The 27,603-nt window shown below is 39.5% G+C and overlaps 1 protein-coding gene across 5 annotated transcripts in view; it reads right to left on the bottom strand.

Annotated features, from left to right (window-relative positions):
• Nucleotides 1–27,603, bottom strand: part of CEP85L (centrosomal protein 85 like) — a 152,888-nt gene that overhangs the window by 17,160 nt on the left and 108,125 nt on the right. For all 5 annotated transcript variants that reach the window (XM_055713250.1, XM_055713248.1, XM_055713251.1 and 2 more), the window contains 3 exons: nucleotides 14,981–15,102; nucleotides 3,072–3,189; nucleotides 880–1,056 (listed from right to left, as the gene is read on the bottom strand). In XM_055713250.1, the coding sequence (XP_055569225.1) occupies nucleotides 880–1,056; nucleotides 3,072–3,189; nucleotides 14,981–15,102 (417 nt within the window). The remainder of the gene's footprint in view (nucleotides 1–879; nucleotides 1,057–3,071; nucleotides 3,190–14,980; nucleotides 15,103–27,603) is intronic.

Here is a 27,603-nt window from a genome sequence, read left to right as displayed (position 1 = left end):
TCATCATCCAATTTCTGCCCTTTCTGAAAAGCATACTGCAGGGTTCACGGGAAATGGTAAGGCAGAACTGGAGATGAACTACGCTTCTTTCTTCTTTGTCTCCCTACCTGCCACTTCACTGTGTCATACTGCTCCCACCCCTTGAATCCACATTAAGATAAATCTAAGCCCAGCAGTAAGGCCTAGTGATCAAAGAAGAGAAGGTAACAGTGACAACACATCCCTAAAACATTAATTCGGAATGACTTCGTCAACAGCACATTCCTGCTTGCAATAAAGGAAGGCTGTCAGGACATTCAAAACTACCCCTGGGTACTGCTTCAGCCTCCAAAGAAAACCCTTGTCGAGACAGTTCCAAGAACACAGGCATCTAAGCCCCTCCCTTGTCTCAGGCTGAAGTCTGGTCTGCACATCCTACAAAAGCCACCAGAGAATCATTCCTGCTAAGTGGGCACATACAGTCTGGCAAGTGCACCTCAAAGCACGAGGGCCGCACTTACAAACGATGCTAAAAAAATAGACAATTTTCACAATCTTTCTGTTTTCAAATGATACTTTATTTACTGTAATAATCACTTCAAGCTATATGAATTCTTAGAGCTGAGCAGCTTTTTTTCAAAGCAAGTGATACCTGGTTAAAAACATCATCATGATTGCCATTTTATCTAGTACCGCTTTTTAGGATGTATTCAGTACAAGTTTAGATTTATCCATTGCCAACACCTACAGACACTTAACTACCAGTTTCTCCATCACATAGAGTTTAGCTAACTTTTGAAAATAGCTCAGCCACCCACACACTAAGCTGCTTTCTAGCAAACAGAACATATGCTTCTTTAACAGTGTCAAAAGGAAACCTGGAACATGAAAGACACTTACTTTCTCTTCCATCTTCTTTTTCTCCTCACTGGCTTTGTTTGAAATTTGTTTTACAAATTCACTGAGTTGTAATTCCTTATTCTCAGCTGCTGCAATCTTTCGCTCAAGCTCCTCAAGGTGGGATGTTGATCTTTCTGAAACGTGAGGTTGCACTGGTGTGCTCTCATACTGTGGTTGCTTACAAAAAGAAATAAAATAATCATACAAATGAACACACACATTCTACCATATACTTGAGCAGCACAGCAGAAAACAGTCCTGCATTTTTTTCCTACTGTCAGGAAGGGTGGGGTTTGATTTTGCAAACATTAAAATACGTGGTAACTGCATATACTTTGGCATCTGGGGGGAAAAAAAAAAAAAAAGTTAGACACTTTTACATTCACAACACATGCAGATGAACACTGTGGAGCCACACTTCCCCTCAGATTTATGGAAGAGGTGTGACTTCTCTTCAGAAGAAATCCCTGAAAATCCAAACAAGACATGTTTTCAAAACATATCACTGCCACTGCATTATCACACCATCCCCTTAGGATGAAAAACACTCTACAACATGCCTATGAAAGTATTAGAGATGCTCCAATCTCAAGATGCTCCTAAATCAGAACATAAATATTAGTCAAACCTTAGAGCTATCACACCTGAGGTGCAGAATGGTGCAGGGACAAGCCTGAGACAACAGCTAAAACCAGAAGGCAGGCCTCTCACTTTCTGCCCTGTATACCAAAACCCTCTCTCCCTTCCCATTTCATGCAGTTCAGTGTTGTTGTTCTACTTCCACTGCCCACACACAGATAAGCACAAAATGGACATCAACCGCATGTGGGATGAAAAACGAGACACACCCCATTAGGCTTTCAGTTTCCAGATTCTTTTAATAACATAAATTGGTGTCTTTAAAGAAATTACACAGTGTTGTTAACCAGTAACATCCCTTCAGCAAAGCATTAGAAGATATTAAAACCTCCATTAAAGAAGATTTGCATTTGTAAGTTAATCTTATAGAAGGCACACAAATCAAGCAGAAATCCTAATACATTATAAACTTTTAAAACTCTTTAAATTATGAAAGATGAATGCATCTGGTGCTTTATTTGAAGAGTATTATGGTATACTAAAATTTCAGTTTCTGCAGTAATTCTCCCGCTCCCCTGCAAATCTTAATCTAGACAGAACATTAAGTATTCTATAAACAAACTTCTGGAAGCACCAAAAGCCACATTCCTAGATGTCTGAAAGTTTCTGAATACTCATTTCACACTGAGGCTCCCCTTGAATTTCTCTCCTGTCTTAATAAACCAGGTTCTCACCTGATGCACAGCTGTATTCTTCCAAGGATATAATTAACGTCATGTCATGCTAGCTGACATCCTGGTGCATTTTGTAACAGAAAGAGGTAAGGTAACGGAAGTGGAACAACCCCCCCCTATTTCTCTGTACATCTGCCTTTAACATTCTCTTCCTGCACTGCCTTTCAGATATGCTGAGTTCTGGAGATGGAACTGGTATGTTACAACAGGGCAGCAGCCACAGTCCTCAAACTGATCTGCATTTTGTGGTTAGTCTATGCTACCTCAGCCTCACACTTTCTGGTATTTGTGCTAATTAGATAAAAATTAGGACAGGTATGCCCAGAACACCACCACACATTCCCTTTCAGACTAGGTGTCCCCTAAGAATACTAATCCATATCCTTTTCAGGTATGTGATGCGCAGGTATTCCACCAGTCTGCCTGCCTTCCCACACCTCCCATCTAGTCTATCGGTAACAATCTAACCACTCCTTCGAGTAGTGCCTCCTTTTCCTCTTTCAGAAAACCTCCCATTAGTTCTTTTCAGATGTTCTCCTATCAAACTACTTTATCTCCTAGCATGCCCCTGTATAACTGTGCTACATGCATGCTGTTAACCCCTTATTCTTACAATGTCACAATCTCTTATTCTTACCCCATTTTTATCAGGTCTCAGAACAAGTATGTACATAATGTTAACATAACCTAGATTTCTGCAAATGTAAACTACTACATTTGGAAGGTATTTTCCTCTATACAATTTACGGCTATACGTTACACAACCATCAATAATCACAAAAGCTCTACATTTTGGCCTGCAGTAAATAGTGACCATGCTTTCAGATGTCAGTTACTGGGCAATGGAAAGCTTTGCTGAAAGAAAAATATCCATCCTACCTGTAAATTAGTCATGTAAGGTTCTTCACAGTTCACAAGATGACTCAGTCTTGCATGCTGAGCTCGTAATTCATTCTCCCTTATCTTCTGATGCAAATTGTTAATTTGCTGCTTTTGCCTATAATACACAGATTTTATTTGAAAAGAGAAGGCATGGAAACGAGATTAAAAATCACAGATCTTAAGACTTATACTGAAGAATACCGTAACAATAATATTCAACTACCCTAGAACTACATTAACTGTGGGCTTTTTCCTACCACAGCCAGACTGCAACTAGTATAGTTTACCACTAGAACTGGAATCTTATCAGGATATGAGCTATTAACTATAGTCACCACGTAACTTTCACTTAAGCATACCCCAAAGGGTTTGTGTTCAATAGGCAATAATAAGCAAGTCCTGTAGAAATACGATTCGAAAACTCAGTTTTATTTTGTGGGGGCTGAGGCAGGCTTCTGTTGTCATTTGCTCCTAGGGCCACGCACATAAGCAGGAAAAAGTATACAGAGAGCAGAATGAAAAGAAACAAAATCTGCACCTTCATTTTACTTGGACTTCTCTTGCTTGGTCCCTCTCTCTTTGCTAGAGCTGACTTTTGACATAGGTTGATGAGATTTACAAACCAAAGGGAGCAGAAAGAACTTAAGAGTAAAAAGTCATTATGTAAGACTGTCAGCATGGCTTTCCTGCAAGGTCTTTCTCTTTGCTTTGCTTAGGACTTTCTCAGTCAATTGTTTTACTGGAGATGTACCCCGCCTCTAGGGTAAAACACCACACTGCATACCAAACCAGAATTAACCTCTTGCACCAATGGCTTGGCCAGTGTACAGCAGAAACAGTATCACTGTTATATCACTAACTATATCACTGTTTAAATCATGCCTGCATTTGAACCAGCATGACTGCAGGGCAAATACAAGCCAGGTGTCAGCCCCAGCCCCCATTAGACAGCCCTGTGAAGTGTGCTGTATTCTCTGTGGAGCAATGGGCACCTCAATAACTGGCTCCAGAATGGAGTTGTCAGCACCCTCCAGAACCACACACAGCAACCTTCTTAAACTGAAAACCAGTTTTGTGTTCTCTTTTAACTTCCCCTTTTTCCTTCTTTTTTATACTAGGGCATTTGCATGCAAGCATGAAATTGTTTCTCAAAGCTTTGCCTCTAAGCATGCAGTATGATTGGCTTTTCTGGAAATGACAATGCCAAACCCAGCTGACTAAATCCAATCCTAAGAGCAGATAAATGGCAAATACAGGTTAACTTCAAGGGTGAAGACCTGCCTGCGCACACACCAGAAAAGCAAATCCTCTAAAAGTACAAAAAAAAAAAAAAAAAAAAAAATATCAAAGTTAGTTTGCTTTTTTAAAATTTGGGAAGAGTTGTGTTTAGGAAAAGCATCTTGGAAATATCATGAGTATACAAAATATATTATACATCTAGAAACTAAAACAAAATGTGTATTAGTTGAAAAGATGCAAACTGCAAATTTAAAGAGGAAAAATAAGTTGCAAAAACTCAATTAAAGTTGTTTTTTATTATATATATGAAATTAAACAATTTGAGCCACGTATATTCTCCTAGCCGGTCATTAGCCAACTGTATGACAATTACTCGTTTTACAAGAGGAGTTTAATATTTCAAAAGTAGTGAATATATTACAAGTTAAACTTTAAAGATATACATGTTACAGAAGACGTGCTGCATGCCTACAGAACATCTTTTTTTTCCCCTATTTTTATATCTATAAAGAACCGCAATGAATGGAAAAACAGTATAATCGAGTTGCAATTTGGTAGTACCTTCGACCAATTAATTCAACACAATTTATAAAACCAAAGCAACTAGATTTATTTATGTGACTCCATTGCAAGTCTTAAAATATTCTGTATCACTACAGGCAGTCTGGGGACTTCTGTCTTTCATTCCACCATCTAGATGGACCAACTTGTACAAATACAGTATGTAACACTAAAAGACTATGTACAGTTCTGGTTGGCATCTGTATGATGGCACTACAAACAAAAATCTTCAAACTTATTTTGGAAGAAGCAGATTTGAAGATTAGGTAAAAGAATATGCTCTTAAGTTGTAAAAGACGTTATATGAGCCCAAGGATTTGTATAATCATATGAGAAAATATAAAGCTTTGATGACTTCTATACATGCTTGGTCACAGATACCAGAATTATTTAGTATGAGTTGTCCTAACCTAGGAACTGAAGTAATTTTTCATTTTTTATCACCTTACCACTTATTAAACAGATCTATTAAAATATTTTTGCTTCATGTGTTTTAAAATTACTTACCCATTTGTCATTTATCTCTTCAAGGAACTACGTGATTTTATGTTTGTGGATGATTGTAACTTAGCAGTGCCTTCCTTCACAGGCAGGATTTCAATAGCCTGAACTAAACAGTACAGCCCGGAGTAAATGTTTTAAAATATTTTTGAACTTCCAGTGTAGTCTGAACTACACTACCATTATTTCCTCTTTCATAATCCTTTCCCTACTCTACCAAATCCCTGCAGGAAAAAAGGTGAGACAAATTAATCCGTGACAAAACAGAGCTGTGCTCGCACAGAATGTAACTAGCTTGCTTCTTTCCACTCTGCAAAGCATGAAACGCTCCACTGTTACAAAACCTTGCTAACAAAACAGGCTGTAGAAATGTTTTAAGGGTGTGGAGATTCTGCACAACTTCTTTGCATAACTGCCTCTGAAAATGTCATTAACCTCATGGCACCCAGAAACAAAAATTCTGGAAACAGCCCAGCAGTCACAAGCAGAATAGAAGATAAATGCTGTAGAAACGTACTTACTATTTACATACAAACCTATAAGTCTTTCGAGACTCCATACCAGATGCATTTTATCACTGATGTTCTCATATGCTAAGACAGTTTTAATCCTCTCATAGCCCACTGCTGTTACTATTAATCTGCTGCATAACCACAGGCTGTGAGCTTTATTTAAACAGAGTGTAGAAAGTTCAAATAGTTTCACAAGCACAGCTTGTGTATTACAGTGGGAATGCTGTCCCTAGAAGCCTCCCTATTACCAACCAATCACCCCAGCACTTTAAAAAAAAACAAACAAAACCCCAAATGCAGTGACTTTAAGGCATTTTTCCGCAGAAGCAAGCTGCTTGTATTTTCATCATCATCAGTATTATTATTATTAAGATTTCACTGATACCCTGAACTATGCATTTTCATCCCATTTTTTGAACCTCCAGTCATGATTTCTGAATATCCTGAGATCAAACCCTCTCTGTGCTACTCCCAGGTACATTCTTTCTTAGGGAACTCACCTGAAGTGACAGGTAATCAATCATACATGACTGAAGTGGTGGCTACATGGTTTATGGTCCCCTGTAACAGCCCTTTTGTCCCAATTTCCACACATCAGTTATTTACACGCCAGCTAGATTATTTATGGAAAACCCTTCTATTTTTACAAAGTAATGACTTTGGCATACTTTCAGGTCTTGTAAAATGCACACATTTTGTTCCCTTTTCTTTATTTCCTCGAGCCCAACAATTTAAATCAAATCAAAGCATGTCAATCATCAGGAAGCTACAAGCCCACACTCAAAGGACTGACACCGATGAAGTGACATATGCCACCATGGCTCTGACAGGTCTCTGCCAGTGTCCTTTGCTGTAAAAGAAAGCAAAAGCACTTGATCCAGAATGCGACTATGTTTGGGGAGAAAGTTAATTCTGAGCATCAAGCGTATGAGAAGGGTGGGTCACTAGATCCAGCTCAATGTTTCTGATGCTAAGGTGACGAAGGACAACAGTAAATCCCAGAATACTTTCAACCAATTACAGACCTAAGGAAAAACACACTCCTTTTATGCCCTTGCAAACAGCAAAACAACCCACCAGCTATCCTCTTCTCTTGCAGTGACCTTTAGTGTGCCCTACCACCAAGTAACTCCTAGTTTGCCTAAATCCAGGTTTGTAAATAAGTAGCTCACTTTCAGTTGGTATATTCAGACGACAAGAAGAAAACGGACTAACACTGTGCTGCCCCATCTGTTTGGGGTGAGGCTGTCCGTGCCCCTCCTGTGCCCTGGACATCAGCTCTCAGCACCTCACTGGATCACAGGCCCCTGCCCACCCCCTCATGCTCCCCAGGAGCCCCTGGCCCTCATGGGGATGGAAGGAGAGAACAGAGTGAGAAGTTTCTGGGGTTGAAGGAGCTGTGGGTTAAAAACCAGAGACAGTCTAGTAGTAATATGAACAGTGCTGACCCTGAGCAAAACCGTGGAGCTGGTCCCTGGAGCTAGGGCCCTCGGATGACAGTGAAGTCGAGCGACTGACTAGGAAGGGCTGGTGACGAAGAGTCAGGAAATCAGACAACACTGCTGCAGCTCTGCTTCCCGTCCATGGCATGCCATGGGTACCACTCAGCCACGCTGCCACAGCTGGAACAGGGACCTTTGCTGTGGCCCTCCCCAGAGTTGCTGCGCAATCAAGACAGCTAACACTCTTCTGCTCATCAATGAAGGGAGAAAGACAGGCCAAAGAAGATCATCCCCTCACTAGGGCATTTGCATTTAAAGGTGAGACTCAGAAAATACTTCAAAGGCAGGCTAGGGAATGAGCAAAAAAAAAGGCTTCACATGCACGTTTCAATTGTGCGTCTGCTATATTCACAGTCTTTCTGCCCACGGACAGTAAGTGGCTGCTTCTGGTGATGCATATTCCCTGTGTTGCTATTGTCTGCAGACAAACATGGGGAAGGCAACATGCTACACCCCATGAAATGGCAGCCAAGCTCCCCCCCATCCTGGATGACTGGGACTCTTCTTAAGAAACTGGCTAAAATCCAGAGAAAAACTACTGGCACCACTTGACGGTAACTGGATCCATTTAAATGCGCAAAAAGAAAGTTAACAGTGATAAGAGTGAAGTATCAATTGGGGGGGGCATATCTCAGTTTTGATTCATTTGTAGTTCTGTCCTTTAGCTCAAACAATCCCCTTTGAAAGCTCAAGCCAGTACAAAGAACATGGGATAGCAGAGAACAGCACTCAGTTCAACATGCATAAGCTTGGACTGTCCTCAGAGACCAGCATCAAACTGCTTAATATACAAATCGCTTCTCTGTATGTCTCAAAAACATTAGTATGACAGAACAGACATTCACATTATTTTCTCATATTCACACAGGATGAGCAAATTGTGGACACGTGCTTACACAGACATTCATACATGCGTTCATCTGGAAATAAACCATATTCGCTTCAATCTGGGACCAATTCATCTGTTCTCCATAAATCCATCTTGTCCCCTACTTCCTCTAACATGAAAGAGCCTTTAGAAACCCACATCTGCCAGAGAAGCGCCTCCTCCCTTCAACCTTTAAGAGATCAGCATAAATCTAAGTCCCATCTAAGTCACACTACAAGTCAAGATACAGGTCCGGTATCTCAAACACTTCACGGACTTCAGAACAGAGCTTCCTCCACCACAGAAGGGACACTAGTAACTTCGTAATAAACCAAATGACAATTGAAGTTTACCTTCAAGAAGTCATGAGTTAATGAGAAGGAGTTGCTTTAGGTGAAAATGCCTAAGCAGATTTCCTCAGAGTCAGGATGCAAAGTAAAACATGATACAGATCCTTCTGTATTACAAATATAATTTATTCCACACTGTAGTTGGGAGGTATGCTGCTTTGTTTTGTGGCTTAAGAAGTTGGATACTAATTTTTATATCCCTTTGTTTTAAAGGCACGATCTTTTGGACCACAAGTGCAAATGTGCAGAGTGCTGATAGGGAAAAAGATCAGTAGTAAACGAAGTCCTAAACCCAATGTGAATACATTTTCCATAATTTGAAAACTCATGCCAAAGTACTCCAAAATCAGTAAAGCTCATGAGAAGTGTGACCTCAAATTTCCTATGCAATAGAGTCTGTTTTTTTGGTGAAATTAAGAGCCTGCGTTTCAAAGTGAACTACCCTTCCACCTGTCACAGGAGAACTTATCTTGAAGAGAAGATAGGAACACTACCTCTGGGAGTCAAGAAGTAATCTCTGCTCTGGATGGATTGTTATTTTTTAAATGACTTTTCTGAATTGCGTAGAAGTTTGAAATGCCAGCCTGACCCACAGGAGGTAAGCTAGTGCTGAAGGATGGCAGGCAAAAGCACAGCCAGCAACTGTACCCTCTCAGATGCTCTGGGCTACTTAGTCCAGGGGGGGCGAGGCATGAGCAGGACAAGGACACAACCGTTCAAAGGACTGCACCCTCCCCCCCATGGTGGGAAGTTTTTGACTTCTGCAGTCTCCCGACAGGTCAAATACAGAGCAAACCTTCCACCTCCCCTGCTGTTGTCAGCTCTGCCAGCTGTAAGAACTCCCACAGAAAAGGGTGTGGGGTCGCAGCTGACCAAAACTACACAGCATTGTACTACAAAAAGCAAACACAACATAAGGCAACAGTCTGTGAGAGATGGGTGCTCAGGCAGAGGGAGACCTGGGCTGGCCAGTTTGGACACTTCAGGGATGATGTACTGATCAGCTGGAGAGATCTCAAGGAATAACGAAAGCTACAAGAGCTCTAGAAAACATGACCTAGAAGGAAAGACTGAGTCATGCTAGGAAAAGTCTTCTGTTTCAGCTAATTAATGACCAAACTCTCCAACCCAGAAAGGTCGTGGAACATCTGCTATTGCAAGTAGCAACAGCATAGGAACCTACCAGGAGTGACACTACTACAACTTGTCCTTCCTAGGGCTGAGCATATAGGTTAGACAGGTCCTTTTTAGCCCTACATCCTCTTGTTATTGCCAAGATGTAGGTTATTATATGAAAACTAATGCTATCAATTTCCATTTCATAGATTACTAGTATTCACCTCTGAAAAGGTGAACTTTAATAACTGCTAAAATAATTACTCTAACAAAATCTTCCTGAAAGTTTACCAGCCCACGATACAAAAGTCTCAATCACAAGTTACCTGGGTGATTGGTGATATTAGAAAAACATAAATGCATCTTTTTCAAGATATGACTGCAAGTGAAGAATATTTTACAAAGCAAGACACTCTGAGGAGGTTCTTCACAGCCCTACTACCTGCACAGGACTCCCAGATATACAAGCATGCGCTCAGAGCCTGGGTGGTATAAAGTTTCAAAGCCTCCTCAGAAATTATACCAAATTAGCACTCAAATGGATATGCTAATTCTGCAGGTCTTAACAGACTATCCCAACTTAGCAGAATTACAGCTTGACACTAGCAGTAACATGAGCACTATCAGAGCACGTAGTTTGATGTCAACTACTGAACTCAGGACAATCTGACACAAGCCAAAGAAAATCTAATTCTCTTGTCCCAGTGAAAACATCTAAGCATAATTCAGATATGGATGGAAAGCTAATGATTTAGCAACTGTTTTAAGAATGTAAATGTTATTATGCCCTGAGTAATGACAGCTATTCACTAAAATTGTACTTCTGTATCTACCTTCCCTTAAAAAGCTGTTAGCTGTTCAAATGCCCTTAAGCCATCTGGAAGAGAACACTACACGCAGTCTTATTCTCAGCAGCTTATGTCATATGTTCAAATATTTGGCATTATTCATGTAGCCCCTATATACAGTCCCTGCCAAACAAACAGTGCCACGACCACACTAGAGACACCTACTGAAGCCAGCCAGTCTCAAGAGACATTCACAATTGTACAAAACACTAATTTCAGTGTTGTGAATGTACTGAACATAGGAGGAACTCAAAGAATTAAAACATGATGCCGTCATTTTCTAAACCAGTTGGCTCCCTCTGGTGCTAAATATTACATACTGTTACATAGTAAACCACAAGAGAAATAAGGCAGTGATATAATCCAATTATTTTGTACAGTAGGTGACAGACATTCTAGTAATAAGTGTTACAGCAGCAGGTTTCCTCCTACAGACAATATTCTTAAATCCTTGTTCACAGCCTGTACCAACAGCTCTTATGTGCAGAAAACATGACACACATCTTTAAGAAGTGCCATTGTGATCCCATGCACCCCCGCGCCCCCGCCACCCAGACTTCCTTCCTTAGCTACGTTTTTGCTTCCTAAACGCATGGTCTCCATCTCATTTAAAAGCAGACTTAAAAACCATTCTCAGGCTTTAATTCATTAGATTGGCAGAAATTCCTAGAGTGGTTTTAAAAAGCAAACCAAACCCACTTTTAAACCCACCCATTTATGCTGTGTACATTCATACTTTAAAATATGCATTTGTTACGCTGAACAGACTACACAAATCAATTTTAACTAATCTATTAGTAAATCTGCTGTTCAGTGCAGTGTAGAGAATACAAATCAAGCCACTTGTTCTATTCACAGATGCAAGTGGCTGTTTCGGTTTTTAAAAATGCTATTCACGTCTTTGAATTTCCAGTGATACACCAAAGTATCCATGTATGATGATATATATACATTGTAAGCATTATTCCTTGAATCGTTTTTAATGACTGAAAACTTGCTTGCAGCTACTCCAAAGTCAGATTTCCAATGCAAAACAAGGAAGTTTAACAATCTAACCCGGAAAGGCTGGATTTTTGTTCCCTTATCATCATTGTGTGGAAAGAAGGGAATCAGGCAGCAGGTTTTTCTTTACTTTTCCTGCCCCTCATCCCTTTTTATAACATGGAAAAGGTAGAACAGCTTAAGCATACTGCCTCATACAGAGCCTGCATCCTACTTACCAATAGATTTAAGCACCACTGTGTGTGGTGTGATGTCATGTTATTCTCTTCCACCTCCTGAATTAGCAGGGCCCCTCTGCAATTCCCAACAGAAGAGGGTTTAACATTAAAAAAATGGGTAATGACCCTGTGGGTGAATGGAAGACTAGTGAAAACGGCAAGAGAAGGGTGTTCCCAGTGTGCTGCTTTTCATCTAGCTGTTCTCTGTACCTGTCAGCAGTAAGCAGCTGGCTCTGGAACGCCATGCCAGCTGCTACCCCACTCCTCTGGCTTCCACACAGCAGGAGTTTAACCCAACTCTCCCAGGATTCTGTCCCCCCCAAATTAAACAAGTCTTGCTAGCACCCTCCAACCACCAGTTTGTAAATTCAGCATGAAACATGAATTAAGGAGACTACACCTTTTAAAACTCTTGTGAGAGCAGGTACAAGAGGCCTTCTCAGCAAACACCTACCACCAAACCTCAGTCAACAAAGTAATTCCTCCTCTAGTTCCTGAAGGCATACATTCTGTAATTTAATTACCACCATCCTGAATCCTAATTAACCACACTTTAGCAAACTTTAAACTTTTATTTTAGGTCACTGTACCCAAATGAATTCAAATTCTGAAAAGAAGTTTAAAGTAAGCTCAGGAAGCCCAGCAGCTGGAAGACTTCTGTTTACTCCCAAACATCACCTTGACTCTCAGTGCAAGGCCTTGTGTCCCCATGTGTTAAATATGGACAATATCAAGTTTTCTCATAGTGATGCTTAGTGCCTTGAAGAAAGTTAATATTCACACTTAAGTCTTATTTATAACCATCTGATAAGAAATGTTACACTTGTGCTTTATAATGGACTTCTATTTCTAGGCTTTTGGACAGCAGCTATGTACCATTTTCTCCATGAGTGAAACCAAAAATATTTTGTCATAGAAAACACTACCTCTTCTTTAAAAAAATAAAATTAAAAAAATATTTGTAAAATCTTTCCAAATATGCAACACCACTTCATTTTAATTTTAAATAACACAAATCCTCTATTTCAAACAATTTTATTTTATTTTAAAATAATAACTTTTAAAGCAAGTATTTTGCCCAAATGGAGGCTAAGTATTCCAGAGCAAGCCTTCTCTGTGGAGTATTATTTTACTGCATTATTATAATTTATAACATGCTTAACTGTGACACCAAGTGTCTACTTAAAGGAAATGACTGTAACATCACCAAGTAGTCTTTTGTTTTGCTTCAGTAGCTTCCAGAGTGTATTTTACATTTTCAGCTGAATGAAAAGGAATCATCGCAACCAACTTCTGTCAGAAATCCAGAGAGAACTCTTGCCACCTTCATTAAGTCACATGAAAATATGATTTGCACAAAAAAGAACCAGCACTGCCACTAGAAATGAAGAAATAGTTTTTCTTCCTCAGCACGGACAGTATCAAGTAACATTAGCGGGCAACTGGGTTACAAACTGTCACTTGAGAAACTTCACCCTTGACTGTAAACATATTTCCAGTGTGAGAACAACATGAACTGCCTTTTCAGTTGCCATTGTATAATAAGTCTTCATGTGCAGAGGGTGATATCCTCAGCAAAGGCACCAAAGACTGGCCCTAGCCATCATGGGCAACGCACTTACCAATGCTGCTGGCAGCTTGGGCCCTTAGAGGGGGGCTGCAGGTTATATGTACAGCATTACTACTGAAATAGCTAGCCTGAAAAAAACACTGTCATTTAGACAGCCTTTAAGAACTGACCAAAAGGCTCTGACAGAGGAGATCTAACCAACAGTTAAACATGTTTCCATTTTAACTGCGATCCCCTTGGGAGATCACCACCTCTGTAGGACAGCTGGCAGAGTGGGATGGTGTGCCCATGCCTCAGCCCCTGCAGTTCCTAACTTTGCATAACATCTTCAGCTGCAGGGGCAGGTAATATCCCATTATCCCAAGCAGGCACACTAATATCCCATATCAAACTGGGGAAGCTGATGCCAACCTTCATCACAACGCCAGCAGAGGTACTGGCCAGACTGCTAGGGGACAGAAGCACTTTAAACTGCTGCAATTCCTTGTTCTTTTGCAACAGAAGAAGAAACAGACCTTGCACAAGCATAATTCTCCTGATCCCAAAGTAAATTACGCCCAAGCTGCCTATCTCCACCCATTAAAAGAGAGAAAGCTGCTAGATGAATATAAAAACATTCATAACGGATGCCTGACATCCCTGTGATCGACACACACCTGCTTTATAGAGTTCTCATGCTGTGGAGCAAACTATCATACAAGAGGGCACAACTATTTCAAGATCAGAACAACCACTCCTCTTTCAGCCACAAAGCCAAGAGTTTATTATTAAAACACAGACTGAGCCAAACGATAATTATGTCAAATATAAAAACGCCCTTCTTAAATGCCCTACATCCAAACTGTGCAGCTCCTGATGACATCTGCTAATTTACTGTAAGCTTCATTAAACTCAAGCCCTTTATTAAAAGCATATTTTCCTCATTAAGGCTTCATTTTATCCAAGTTTCAAAAACTCCAGAATTTACTTCAGATATAATAGAAACTTCACAGCAGTAAGTTGCTGCCAAGGTCCATTTCAGATTGATAGCCATTTTAATAAGAAGCTATGTATTTACTGTATATAGATCCTGGGTGTAATATTTTATTATCTGAATAAATGTGTACGAACATCTGAATAGCATTTTACCACTGAATGTTACTGCAAAGGTGAATTTCTCAAAGCTTTATTAACTGGCTTCAAATATATTAAATTTCTATACTTGTCACGGAAAAGACTATCAGTGCAATGCAGTTTACTGGTTTTCATCTTGCAAGTAATTTCCAAGACCTGCACAAGCAGAAAGATGTCTGATACAAACCCCCAGGCTGGTAAGAAACTAAGATGGGGAAGCTGACAGTAGAAATGGCTGTTGGTCTCTCCCTTTTCCATAGCAGAGGCATTAAACCTTACCTAAGTAAATTTCCAACTCTGTAAAAGACTATTAACCTCTGTAAAAGACTATTAACCAGCAGCCAGTCTTCTCTCCTAGCAAGGACTAGCTCCCACATATTTGTGCATAAATATTTGCTGGACTGGAACCTAACTACTGAGTAGGGCAGCTCTCCTTAAAGTCAGTTTCTACATTGTAGCTTTTACATCATCTAATCTAATCAATTCAGCAGGAGCAGGTTACTCACCGATCAATCACAATCTCTTTCTGCCTTAGCAGCCCCTCTTTAATTTTCATTAGAGATTCCCAGTTGCTGAAGTCCTGATAGCTGGTAGCTGGGTAACTCTGACGAGATGTGCCAGCTGGAATCTGCATAAAATAATGGTAGAATTAGCCTCCAAAACAGTAAAGGTAAATAATATCCTACATATTAGCACGTTTACAAAGCAGTCTGTTGTTTCAGAAACCTGGCAGTTGTTTTCCAGTTTAATTCATATTTACTTTATATAAAACAATCAGATCTATAAACAGTTTTCTGGAAACAAACTTCAGCACAGTGTCACTGATTTAAAAATTATTTTATTATTTCTCTTCTAAAGAGTTCATAGCTCTGAAAGCAGTTTGAGATAAAAAGCTCATTTAGAATTTAAGCACGTAAGACAAACACCACAAAATTTTCATATCCTGCTGCAATTCTTCTAGCACTACAAATGAGATTGCCTGATAGCTTTAGATCTGCTGGTGACAGCAACTGTTACCATTCACTTGCTCAACTTTAACTCACCTGTAACTTTAGCACATAGAGAAAATTCCCCTAGATGTGTATGCATTTAAAATACAGAAAATATCATTCTAGTTAAATTCTAACTACTTCCAAGAAGAAAAGTTTCACAAGTAACAGGTTTCAGGCTTTCCATTCATCTTTACAAAAACCAGGCTACGTGTCTCACAACAAACTGAAGATGATAGTTGAACTGAATATATGAACCAACAACATTATGGTTTGGAAGGAAAGTAAACAATTAACTGGGATGTTTAATCAAAATTTTTATACTCAGAATACATAAAATGTATTACGAACATTTGTATCAGGAATTCACATAAAGGAAGGTTTAAGTTAGAACTTCTGTGATCAGACTAAGGGATCCCAGCATCAGATGCCATAAGGTATTATCTTATCTTCCACCAGTTTACTAATCACAGAAAAAAAGATTTCTCTCTTTATTATCTGGGAGGCATCCTGGACTATGGTGCCTATTTATGCTTTTGGAAGAGAACAGAAGGAAAAAATGTGACAACATGGATATTCGTTTTTTAACGTTTAAATTGATTTTGGGATATTTTTACTTGTATTGCTCTAAAATGTTTTAAGTTTCATTTGGAATTACAATAAAACTGTATTAAGACCAAGACTTCCATCAACAATAAACATTAGGCAAACAAGTGTCAACCAGTCCATGCTTCAGGTCAAAGCTTTACTGCAAGTTACAGCATGAATGGAGAGAATTCATTGCCTAAACCCTCATACCATGAAGTGCTGAAGTCAGGAACCAACTTGTGACAGCTATGGTCTCTTCTATAAACTGAAAAAGTGTTCTTTTCCCCATTCAATCTGGTTCAGTTTAATCCCTAGCTTGCCCATTGATAAAATGGACAGAAACACATTTTATCTCTTCTTATATCTGATTTAAACTTATAAATTAGATGACAAGACTTACTATTTCTAAAAATCTTCGGAGACTATCCCTCACACATACACCACCACCATCTATCAAGTCCAATTCATCTGCTTCAGGGAATATTTCCTTTGCTTAATAAACTGGATAGCTTCAATAGTAAAAATAGGTATGAATGATTAAAAAAAAATCATCATCAACGATTCTATACATTAAACACTTCATGCAAATTCCTGTCCAAAGACACACTGAAAATATGTTCCTTGCCAGACAATATCAAGTATTGTATCTTTATTGAAAGGGCCACATTGGCTGGACAAACAGTGATTTTTGAAGAAAAGTAAAATGTGAAATAATATTAAAATCAAGTTTTATCTTAAAATGGTTCATTGAGTTATGACTATGGTTAACATTTGATGTTCCATGCTCATTCACGATTACATTCTACAAGCAATAAAACCACAGAAAACATTTGAAAATTCTCCCAATTGTGCCTCAAAAAAGTGCCTTATACACCTGCCTAGTGAGGCCTATTCTAAGTTTGAAAGTTTTGTGGGAATAAAATTTGTCATATCTGCAATTTCTAGGAAATCAGTTGATTAAACATATGCTTATTCAAGGAAGTTACGTTAAACACGGCACTACACTCTACTGGGAGGCATGGAATGGCAAACTTAACTGCTGCTTGGATTAAGATCTACCACTCACTTGTTGACATTTGTGATAGATTTAACAGTTGTCTTGCTTCATTTGTCATGCACAAAGATCAATATTAGCATTTTAAAAAATCCTAAGTTGGTGATATCACCTTAGGTTTTTTTTTGGTTTGAGCAGTTGTCTAATAAAACCTAGGGAAGAAGCCACGTCAGGATTCTTCCTGTAAGTAATATACACGCAGAGTCTTTAAGGATCAACAAATCTGAAATAAATTTTGCCTAGGTCACTTAATCCAGACCAGATAACTTCAAAGTCATCTTTGGTGCTTAAAGAATACTTTAGGATTGTCACATATTGTTCTGTATTACAGTTATCCACATGACTGGATGAATTAACAGGCACCAGCACAAAACTATTTCAGTGAAAGTCTTAGTCACACATACCATGTCATGCAATATAAAGTGACAACATCCGGAACTATCACCGTACTTAGTGTCACTAAATTTTTTCTTTTGTTTCTCCCATTTAAGTACTGAGGAATGCTTTTCTATATCCACATCAATACCATTATGCTACAGTCAAAAAAAGAGAAAGAAGCATTCCTTAATGCAGCTAGGATTAGAAAATTACTTTTCAGAGCCTGAAATTTCATCTCTATCAACAATTTTTTTTAAAAAAAACAACAAAAAACCCACACCAAAAACCCACAAGGGTTTAACAGAATAATCTGGAAAGATCAGGCTTTATAAAGCCAAATCAACCCATATTGATCAAGGTGAATTCTGTCTTTAAGACTGAACTATAAAAATCAAGAGATTGAAGACAACTCTTTAAATACAAACCCATCTTAACTGAAAACATTCTAAAAGCCACCTGTGGTTTCTCTATCAAAATTCTTCAAAGCAAGCCCCTTACTTCAATCTAACACCTTTTCAAACTTCAATAGTTTGCACTAAAATCCTTCAACTTTGGTATAATAAGTGACTATACAAGAAGCCAAATATTAAGGCTGCTGAAAAGCAAGGCAGTGAATTTTGCAAAGTTAAGAACAGTAGTATTTTGTCAATTAGATACTAACAGTAGTGTCATTTAAAAAAAATAAAAAGTCTAATATGTAAGGTCTCCTTAGCTGACTGACAAAAATGCTTTTGGCTTTGGAATATATCTACTCTTACAGAGTATATATACGCTGTATATACATACTTAACAATAAATAAAGTATTTTGTATTATAAGTGTGCGCTTCAAGTTGTCACTGTCAACGGATGAAAACAACAACAAAAAATATTTGCTTCTGATACCATATTTCAGCCATATTTTTTAAAAAAGGATATGCTAAAAATACTTCTTCGCATTTCCCAAAATAAGAAGATACTTCACTCATCTAGGAGCACATAGCGTTGGCTACTCCAAACAGCCTTCTAGCTGCTTTGAATGCTGTGGTAACACACAGGTGGTCCACTTACATTCAAGTACTTTGCCTCCTAAGGACATCAAACCAAATCCTGACAGAAACTTTTAGAACTCATACAGAAAGCCAGCCACAACTCCAATCCCCAACTTGAATCCTCCACAACTACAAAATAAAATGCCAGCTTGAAACACACAACATTCTCTTCCATCTGCCCTAGAAAATACAACTATTTTTGTCACCTGGCAACTCTTCCAAGAGTATCAGCCTTGGACTGAGAACATCTGTTCAGTTAAAACAGTATCCTTTGCACAGTGCCATCCAAAGGTCCTCACTAGCTTGTTTTTTGACAAGGGCTTGGCCTTGACTTTCACAGCCTGGCAAGCCTTCAAGTCTGCTTGAAGCAGCTTCACTGCTGAGGCACAGCTAGCTATTGAGAAAAATAAAAAAATAAAAAATATTTGCTGTACTAGCCTATTTGAAAACATTTTTGCTGGAACACACATTGCCGACTGATTCCATCGTATTTCTGAAGTGGGAAAATAGTTTTGCTCTGGACTAGAGGGTAACAACATTTGCATAACTTAGGCCAATAATATCTGGGTATAAAATTGTCATAATTAGGATTATCTTCTCCAGACATGCCCATGGTTTCTGCCTGAAGCAGTTCAGTGTCTCAGCACACGGAGTAGCACAGCATTCCACAGACCACGCTGTATCACAAAGGTGGAATCCGAAAATATCAAAATCATAGCCAATATCAAAAAACCCAATGGATTTTAAAGGGTTTTTTTCCCCCCTGAAAGTTGCAGTTTAAATAATTTGGCACTGTCCGTACTAGAATGTAAATTTTCACAGCCCGTTGCTAACAGCTAGCAGAATTCCAAAAGTTATGCTAAACAAATTTGGCTTGCAGTGCCCTGTGCTACCATAAACCCCCTTCCTGTAGGTAATATTATTCTCTCACTGCATTTTACAGGCATTTGTTATTCAGGAGAAAGATAATTTCTTGCATCCACAGCTAATCCAAAGCAAAGAATCAGCACAACTGATGTCAGCAGAGCACAAATGGTTCCTTTTGTTTGACTGACAGTGGAGGAAACAAATAGGAGTGTCTCCATGGGCTGTGCCTCAGGGACATGACGCTTGCCCTACTACCTCACCGGGCGATGAGGGAGAAATTAGAGGTGGACGTAGCAGCAGGAAGCCCAAATGCACTATTATCACAGAAACGCCTCTTGCTCTTTGCTCCCATGATAGGAAAAGGATTAGGTCTGTGAACGGAGAGCAGCAGTCACTGATGAACTCTGCAATTGCTCCCTGCCCTGGGTATGGAAAGAAAGATTTACCCATCCCTTCCTACCAACCGAGATTTCTTCCTAATAATCAGGCTGAGTGTTCAGGTCCCAACCGCTCCCTTAATTCAGACAAGCCCAGAAGATCATCCACCATCTTACAGCAAAACATGCGAGGGCTAGTGGCTCTCATGCAAGAAAAGCAAGCGGAGGCTGCAACCATGGAATCAGACCCTAATTTTATGTCACTTTAAAACCAAGGCAAGGCATCATTTCTATAGAAAAAGGCTGCGCCTTGCTGAAACGCACTAGAAAGAACAGCCACAAAGAAACATTATCACAGATTCCCAGATGGGTGAAAACAAGGCTACAGACAGATTCAAGAAATCCTGGCATGTGGGTGTCTGTATTTCACCACCACCTACCTCCGCACCACTCTGCTCCATCTTTGCCATTTAGGGAAGACAGTGTTTCTGCTCAGCAGGATATAATCACTACAATCCTTGGCAGCAACACCTAGGCTGTATTGCTTTTTGCTATACTTTCACAAATCTCTGGCAGTTGTGGGGAGAGAAGTGATCATGCCCTTGCACCCTTATTCCAGCCCTGGTACACGTGGTGTTCTTTGGGGACTTTTTAATGAGGAGACGACATAATTTAAAATCAAAATTGAAACATCATCAGACTGTGAGGTACTGAGAAATATAGACATATCGTAGAGAGGTCAGCATTGTCAACAGCAAGTGGTGACATTCAGCAGGGGGCGGGGAGCAAGAATCAATAAGGCTTGGAAAAAAATCCCAAACATACTTTATACATGCAACCTGCAAATTAATTAACATATGAGGAACCACAACTAACAGGGAGAACAAACTGGACAGAAGCTCACAATTTAACCTGCAGGAAAATCAGCTTAACGCAGGTCTGGATTGCCTGTATATAGTATGTCAGGTCACAGAGAAAGGGGGTGAGGGCAGGAATAACACAGTGGCTTTAAATAATGCTGGCATAAACCCAGCTGGAAGAGCATGTTTGGTTCTGGGCATCATACTACCAGAAAGTCACTAAAATAGTTGAGTATGTTCAAAGAAGAGCAACTCTAATGACTAAAAAGCTTAGAAAGAGCGGTTCATGAGTAAAGAGCTGAACAGCACAAATGCTGAAGAGACCTGACATCAGCCAGCAAACACTTTGTTTCCTAGGCTGAGTCCATACAAACCAAGGTTAACAGAAAACTGACAAGACAATTTGGAAGAAGAGGGACCACCACAAACCAAAACCAAACTAACTAAAAAGGAGAAAAGCAGCAAAAGCATCTCAAAACAATTGAAGGAAGATGCAGATTTTAAGATTTTAGGATCTACACTGAATAAAGTTTAGGAACTAAAGGGCAAGCCAGTCTTTACTTGATGACACATCAGGACTTCTCAGCGTTAGGGTTAAATTATGCTGGGACGCAGTACATGTGACCAGGGACAGAAATGACTACACTATGCCAAGAAGAGAATCACAGTTAGGCTCCAGTCTCAGAAACTGAAAAACAAGATCAAAACTCTAAGGCTCACCTTAAAAATATATAGGCACAGTTGAACTACATGAATGCTACATGAAGATTTTCTACAGAATAAGCAGGCAGCATGACATGCACTAATTGCTATCCCAGTTTGCAGCAGTCTAAGTTAGTGTTGGTAATTTAGAGTGTCAAAAATTGGCTAAACAATACAACAACAAAAAAAAAAGGACATTCCTCCCCGCCAATTTTCATGTGGGTTTTTTGCCATCATAGAATCAGATCCGTTCAGTTTGGCACTGCAGTATGATACAGTGCCTTGCAAAGCAAGCACTTTACAAAGCAAGTACACTAACCCGCTCCTTCTCTTTGCAGCAAGATTAATTAAAATTGCGATAATGAGTTGTTCTGTTCTGCAAAGGGGGAGGGAAGGACGTCAACATGCCTCTCTTCAGTTAGATGGAACCGCATTATTGCTTCTGTTGTATGACTTTTTAAAGCTCTTCCAATAAAAAATTAAAATGCTAATGCTGACTACAGGCAACACCACTATCACTGTACCTTTTAGAAAGTGGAAAGCTTTCAAAAGGGAAACAAATAAACAGCAACAGCATTAAAATGCCTCCTAAAAGCAGCACTCCCTCCAGCCATTACATTTTTACAAGAATGCTGAAGCTTCCTTCCCAAATGGAACCCCCATTGCACACAAGGCATTACATGCTTTATTAGAGACCTCACAGACTTGACCCACATAAGCCAGGGAAGAATTTGACCGTCCTACAAATTACTGTTCCCCAGCATTGTTTAAACTGCAGCTGAGGCTTCTGAACTTTATCAAGGTCAGGTCTGATAACCACAGCATGAGAGGAAGACATGATCCCTTAGCACAATAGCTTACAAATGAATTAAGAGCACAGCATAGCAAGCACATGGTTGCTGGGATACTAAGACAGCTGGGAGAAAACAAATGCTAAGGTCAGGTATGGTATTCACCACGGAGGGGAAAAAAATGAAGGAAGAGATTTGCTACTGATAGCATAGTTACACACAGGATTTTAAGTGACCATGCAGTTGCTATCAAACGTGGCACAGATTTACATTGCTATCAAAAGGGAGCGGGGCCTGCTCTCCTGCCCCTTCTCACCACTTCAAACATTCATATCTTTCAGCTCCCTTCTGACAGCCCTAGTCCTACACCCCCCCTCCATCCCATACACACGAAGGTTATTTGTATCTAGGTCAGGCTCCTATCAGATCCGTTGTACAAGGCCATGTGAAGTGTAGCACTGGCACACACCGTTAAGTGGCAGAGCAGCGTACAAGACAACACGTTTTGCAGTGGCACAGCTTTGTGCTGGATTAGTATGAACACACAACCACAAGTTGAATTATCTCAACTATGGACAGTGCCAAACACTCCACAACTATCAGTTTGCAGACTGAGTATTTTCTATGCTTCTGAAAAAAATACTATTAGGCAGTTGCTGTGACACTGTCAAGTTACTGGCCAAGACCTCATGTTTCAATATGCAATCACTTCAAGAAAAGGAACTTCCACGTGAAGGTGGTGTGTGAGAATAAAACAAATAGCCTCCTGCACTTTCATCTTTCAAAATAGTCCTGCCTGTGGTCACTACCCGACTTCCAAGAGCTCACACAGGACCAGCAGCGCAGTCCTAGCCTACAGTCAGAGACTGTAGGTGTCAAAGATCTGTACGTGCTCAGCATCTGCATCCAGCAGGGGTTCCTGAATGTAACAGCAGATTAGTAAGGGAAGTGAACTGGAATGATGGCCACCGCTTACCTGACGAAGTTTTGGTATTGTGCAAAAGCCTCAAACAACAAAGTAGGAAGTCAATACAGTAACTCTAAAAAGACTCTGCAAGACCCCTAGGCATGCACATTATTACTGTACGAGTCAAGGGCAGTCTCATTAGAAGAGGCTACAGCCACTCAGCAGTTCTCCATGACTTTCTCATCTCTGCCACCTCAAGCTACTATGTTCTTAAAGGGTGAAACCAGCACTCCCAGAGCTGCAGGCTAAATTATACACCTTCTTCTGCTTATCTTCCTATGAACAATCATACTTCTCTTGCTTTTATGTGTTGTTATAACATTCCTTTATACTCCATGCAACACCAGTATTATTTTTGCCAGAAATCCTTTCCATTTATATTCTGGCAAACGTTACAAACACAAAACACTTCTAGGTGCCACTTAGTATGACATTAAAAGCAACAGTGCCTGGAATTTTCCACTGATAACAATTGGGTCTTTCCTAAGTATAGAAGCACTTGTTTTATTAAGCGTTCATTTTATCTTCCCATTACATTTAAATTCAAATGTTCTTTACTAAAAAACAAAGTTAAATCTGGAGGTGAAAGGGAGCTTCCACAAGAACAACATTAACCTTGGTTTTTCGGTCGAGTGGGTTTTTTGTTTTTGTTGAGGGTTTTTTTGTTTTGTTTTGTTTTGTTTTTAAGCTCTTAGGGTAACCTTCACTGTTAAATTGATTATTTTTCTTTTTGTTTCCCATTCTGTCCTGCAAAGCAGTATGACCAAAAAGTGACTACAGATACGCTAAGGCCACAAAAAGACCATTATTTTAAGTGCTGCACAGATGTAGAACATACATTATTCCCTACAAAATTTTATGAACTGTACAAGTAAGACAGAAATAGATTAGAAAAAAGGAATAGTTGGGAAGGTAAGGTAAGGTGCAAATCAATCATGAATGGAAACACCCCTAGAAGCATGACACTCAGTCACTTGCACTCAGGCATCCTCCACCAAGTTCTGATTGCTCATAAAAACCTTTACATTAAGTGTACATTGCTAATATCTACAGCCACCAGTTCACTAAGAGCCAGCGTTGATTGCACATTCATTACTTACTACTCCTGCTCATGGCCAAAAGAGAACGCATGCAAAAAGTGACCTAGAAAGCAAGCAAAAAGGCATCTGTTTTTTTGCTAGCCTGCACAAACTCTGCAAGGATGAGCAGAGCTGGCCATCAGTCTTGCTCAGGATTTGACAGGAGCCCTTCTGTAAAAGAGGTAATGAAAACAGAGTGCAATGTGTGAGTATTAGAACGTGGGGTGGGGAGGGAAGAAGAATAATTGAATACTTGCTGTGCAGTAATTGGAAACAAAAGTTTAAAAGCACTAAAGCACAGACCACCAGATTCTTTTAACAAAACATGCAATAGTGAAAGAGAGAGGTAAGCCACTCTGAAAATGTGAAGCAGGAGAATACATTTGGAGAAAACTGATGCTCTGCAGCTTCTTTATCATGGGTCCCAAATTTTCAAACGGAAGACCTTTCGATTCTATGAAGAGTATTGACCTCTGAACCAGAAAATTGAGCCTCTCTTCTTCTGCCTTCAAGACTTCAAAAGAAATATGAGTTACAAGTGCAATATTCACCACATTTAACTGCAGTTAGAAAGAAACAAAAACTCCCACAAAAATAAAGCAGAAGCGTTCAAAACATTTATATGACAATTAACCCAAGTATTCACACAAACTCAGAAAAGCACGCTTCATTAAAAAATGGCAATCCAGAACTGGTCTCCATGGGCACTTGCAGAAAGAATGGAGTCTAGCCAAATTACTGGAACCCACGCATTTAAAGTTTTGCAGATGGAACTTTTGTACATATCATAACTGAGAGCACACATGGAAGAACTATTAGGTAACATACTGTTTTCCACTCCCTTTTAGGCTGATAAACCAAAGAACCCCCCTCCCCACCCCCCACCCCCTCCCACTTTAATCTGTGTTCATAATAATGAGAGCTGGAGAAGAGCAAAAAAAGACAAGGAAAAAAGACAAGCATATTCTATAAACGGCAGCAAGTGGGGGATTTAGTAAAGCCACTTTGCTGGGGATTGGAAAACAAAAACAAGTTCTCTGTAAACACAGGCTCATGCAGAGTTAATAAGGTCTATGGATGTCAGAGCTCTGCACAACATTGAGTACAGTACTCAATTACATTTGTTGATGACTACCTTGAAAAACTTCAGCAGATGGAAAAATTAGAGGCATGCTTGTTTTCCACCCCCACTGCAAGAATTCTCCCTTAGAGGAACTAGCTGTGTTTCAGCCAGCAAACAAAGCAGGACAGCACATGGACCTCCTGTGAACAGATCTGCATTGCTTTGGGCAGGGATTCTACCACCACCCCTGTACAGCATCACATACATCACATATTATCATGTGAACAACAATTACTCGGTCACTTCCGCAAATGTGAAAAAGAAAAAAAGAATTGTTTTTTTTTTTAAACTCACATGGAGCCACCATGTACCTGGTGTGACTTTCTAAATTTCAGAGGGAATTAGCTCTGACAAATCAGGTCCTGGAATCTCAAAAGTCAGACATTTGAAAATTCTGGTCTGAGACACCTGCATCACTGACATACAGAAGAAATGCAGCCAGTTTAACGCTGTACTGTCTGTGAAGCTGGGAACCACACAAGCATGGGAGGTAGTCACACAATTTGTGTGTTGAGTAAGTGACAGATATTTAAACTGTTTGGCTTCAATCCAGATTATGAACCTTTCCCACTTGAGTTTGAGGGGTACTTGAAACGCACTTGTCCCTAACAAAAGTAGCAGTATGATGTAAGGGTACATTTGAACATCCGTGTCAGTGTGTGAAGGTGTTTCCTTCCTTAGGAGATAAACTGGAGGGGGTGGGAGCCCCAACACCTTCTTAATACAAGCAGAACGAGTAGAAAAAGTTCACACTAAAAAATAAATATCACTTCCATCACCAGCAATTGGTACTTGTCACTTTTAGGTCTCTAAGTATCTTAAATACATTAGAATGCCTTCTAATTCGCATTCTACAGAAAGGAAATTGAGACGGAAGCAAAGACAGTTTGTCTGAGGCTCTCCAAAGAGCACCAAAACACAGCAGATTCTCTAGTGTGGAAACCATTTTGTCAGCAGAATACTGGTTTAATTTAAGAGATACAAATGAGACTATCCCTGCCTAAAGAAAAATAAACATGTTGAATGAGGTTTCTGATTTAATTATAAAGGAAAACAAGGTCTTATCCATCCAGAACATCCTTAGAGCCAAAACCGAGATGAAGCCGCATATTCTGTTTGAGATCCAATTCTCTTCTTCATCATGCTAGAAGAATGTCACACATGTAAGCTGGTCTCCTGATGCTCCAGCTAGAGACTCCCTTTTGTGTCCAATAATGAGAGAACGAGAGGGAAAAATGATTCCCAGTGTAACGATAAGCCACTCTGCTAGAAGTGGGGCACCTGCAGGACACCCTTCCTAGTATACTGCCAAATACTGCACCAATAATGCCAAACATTTGGAAAGAACTAAAAGCTGGTTCAGTAACAATTCGTTCAAAGCTGTACATACACCCCTTTACCTAGTTTCTCTGTGATTGAAGCCCAAAATAACTTTCTCATAGTCTGAAAAAAAATAATCAAAGGAAATTTACAAATCTGGTAATGTTGATGAAATTCACAGTCATCATTCCCCACGTTCCAGTCCACTGTTACTTCCATTAAGCTATACTCTATCCACTAGCCGAATTCTCAATTCACCTTTCTGCACTGTCATTACTAAGGTGTTTTAGATTAATGGAAATCTGCAAAATCCTCCATAGGTGGAAAGAAGCACCAGGAAGCTCAGGCGGTCTGTAAGGAACTTGGGAGATCTTCCATACTTTTGCCTTTGTACATGCTGAATGTCCTACATGCTGAAAGTGTCATACTGATATTCAAGCAGGTGTGTTTTCCAGTTATATAACCCTGTAAGCATATTTGATGACCCTTTTGACACTGAAACATCCCCCTTCTTCCTTTCTCTTACCCTCATCAAATACACTCATACTCGGTTCAGTGACAACTAATATATTAAACTAATCCAGTAAACCAGTATATCCTTAATCTGTATATTTAATCTACACAAGAGTTACCGCAGTCTGAAGGGTTTTAAATTTCATGTAAATGCTGTAATTTATTGCAAGAAGAAACCAAAGTATAAAATACACATTTAATCTCTTATAACTAATGCTAGAGTAATCCAATACAATGTGAATTAGGCAACTGTATTTTAACACAGAAGATGGAGGTTCATCTAGAGGGTGGCAAAATTCATGTTTCAGAATGAATTCCCTTTGTTTTCATTTTCTAATTCACAGAGATGTCAATACTATTTTTATACCAAATACTTATATAACCAACTGATACAAAGGACTGTATTTCAAAACCACAGGACCAATTTGTTTTCAATAGAGTCCACAAAAAGAACGCAAATACCGTCTTCTGTTAGAAGAAAGTCATAAAAGA

Source organism: Falco cherrug, chromosome 6, assembly GCF_023634085.1.
Source record: "Falco cherrug isolate bFalChe1 chromosome 6, bFalChe1.pri, whole genome shotgun sequence".
Classification (NCBI taxonomy): Eukaryota; Metazoa; Chordata; class Aves; order Falconiformes; family Falconidae; genus Falco; species Falco cherrug.
This window is presented reverse-complemented; position numbering and strand designations above follow the sequence as displayed.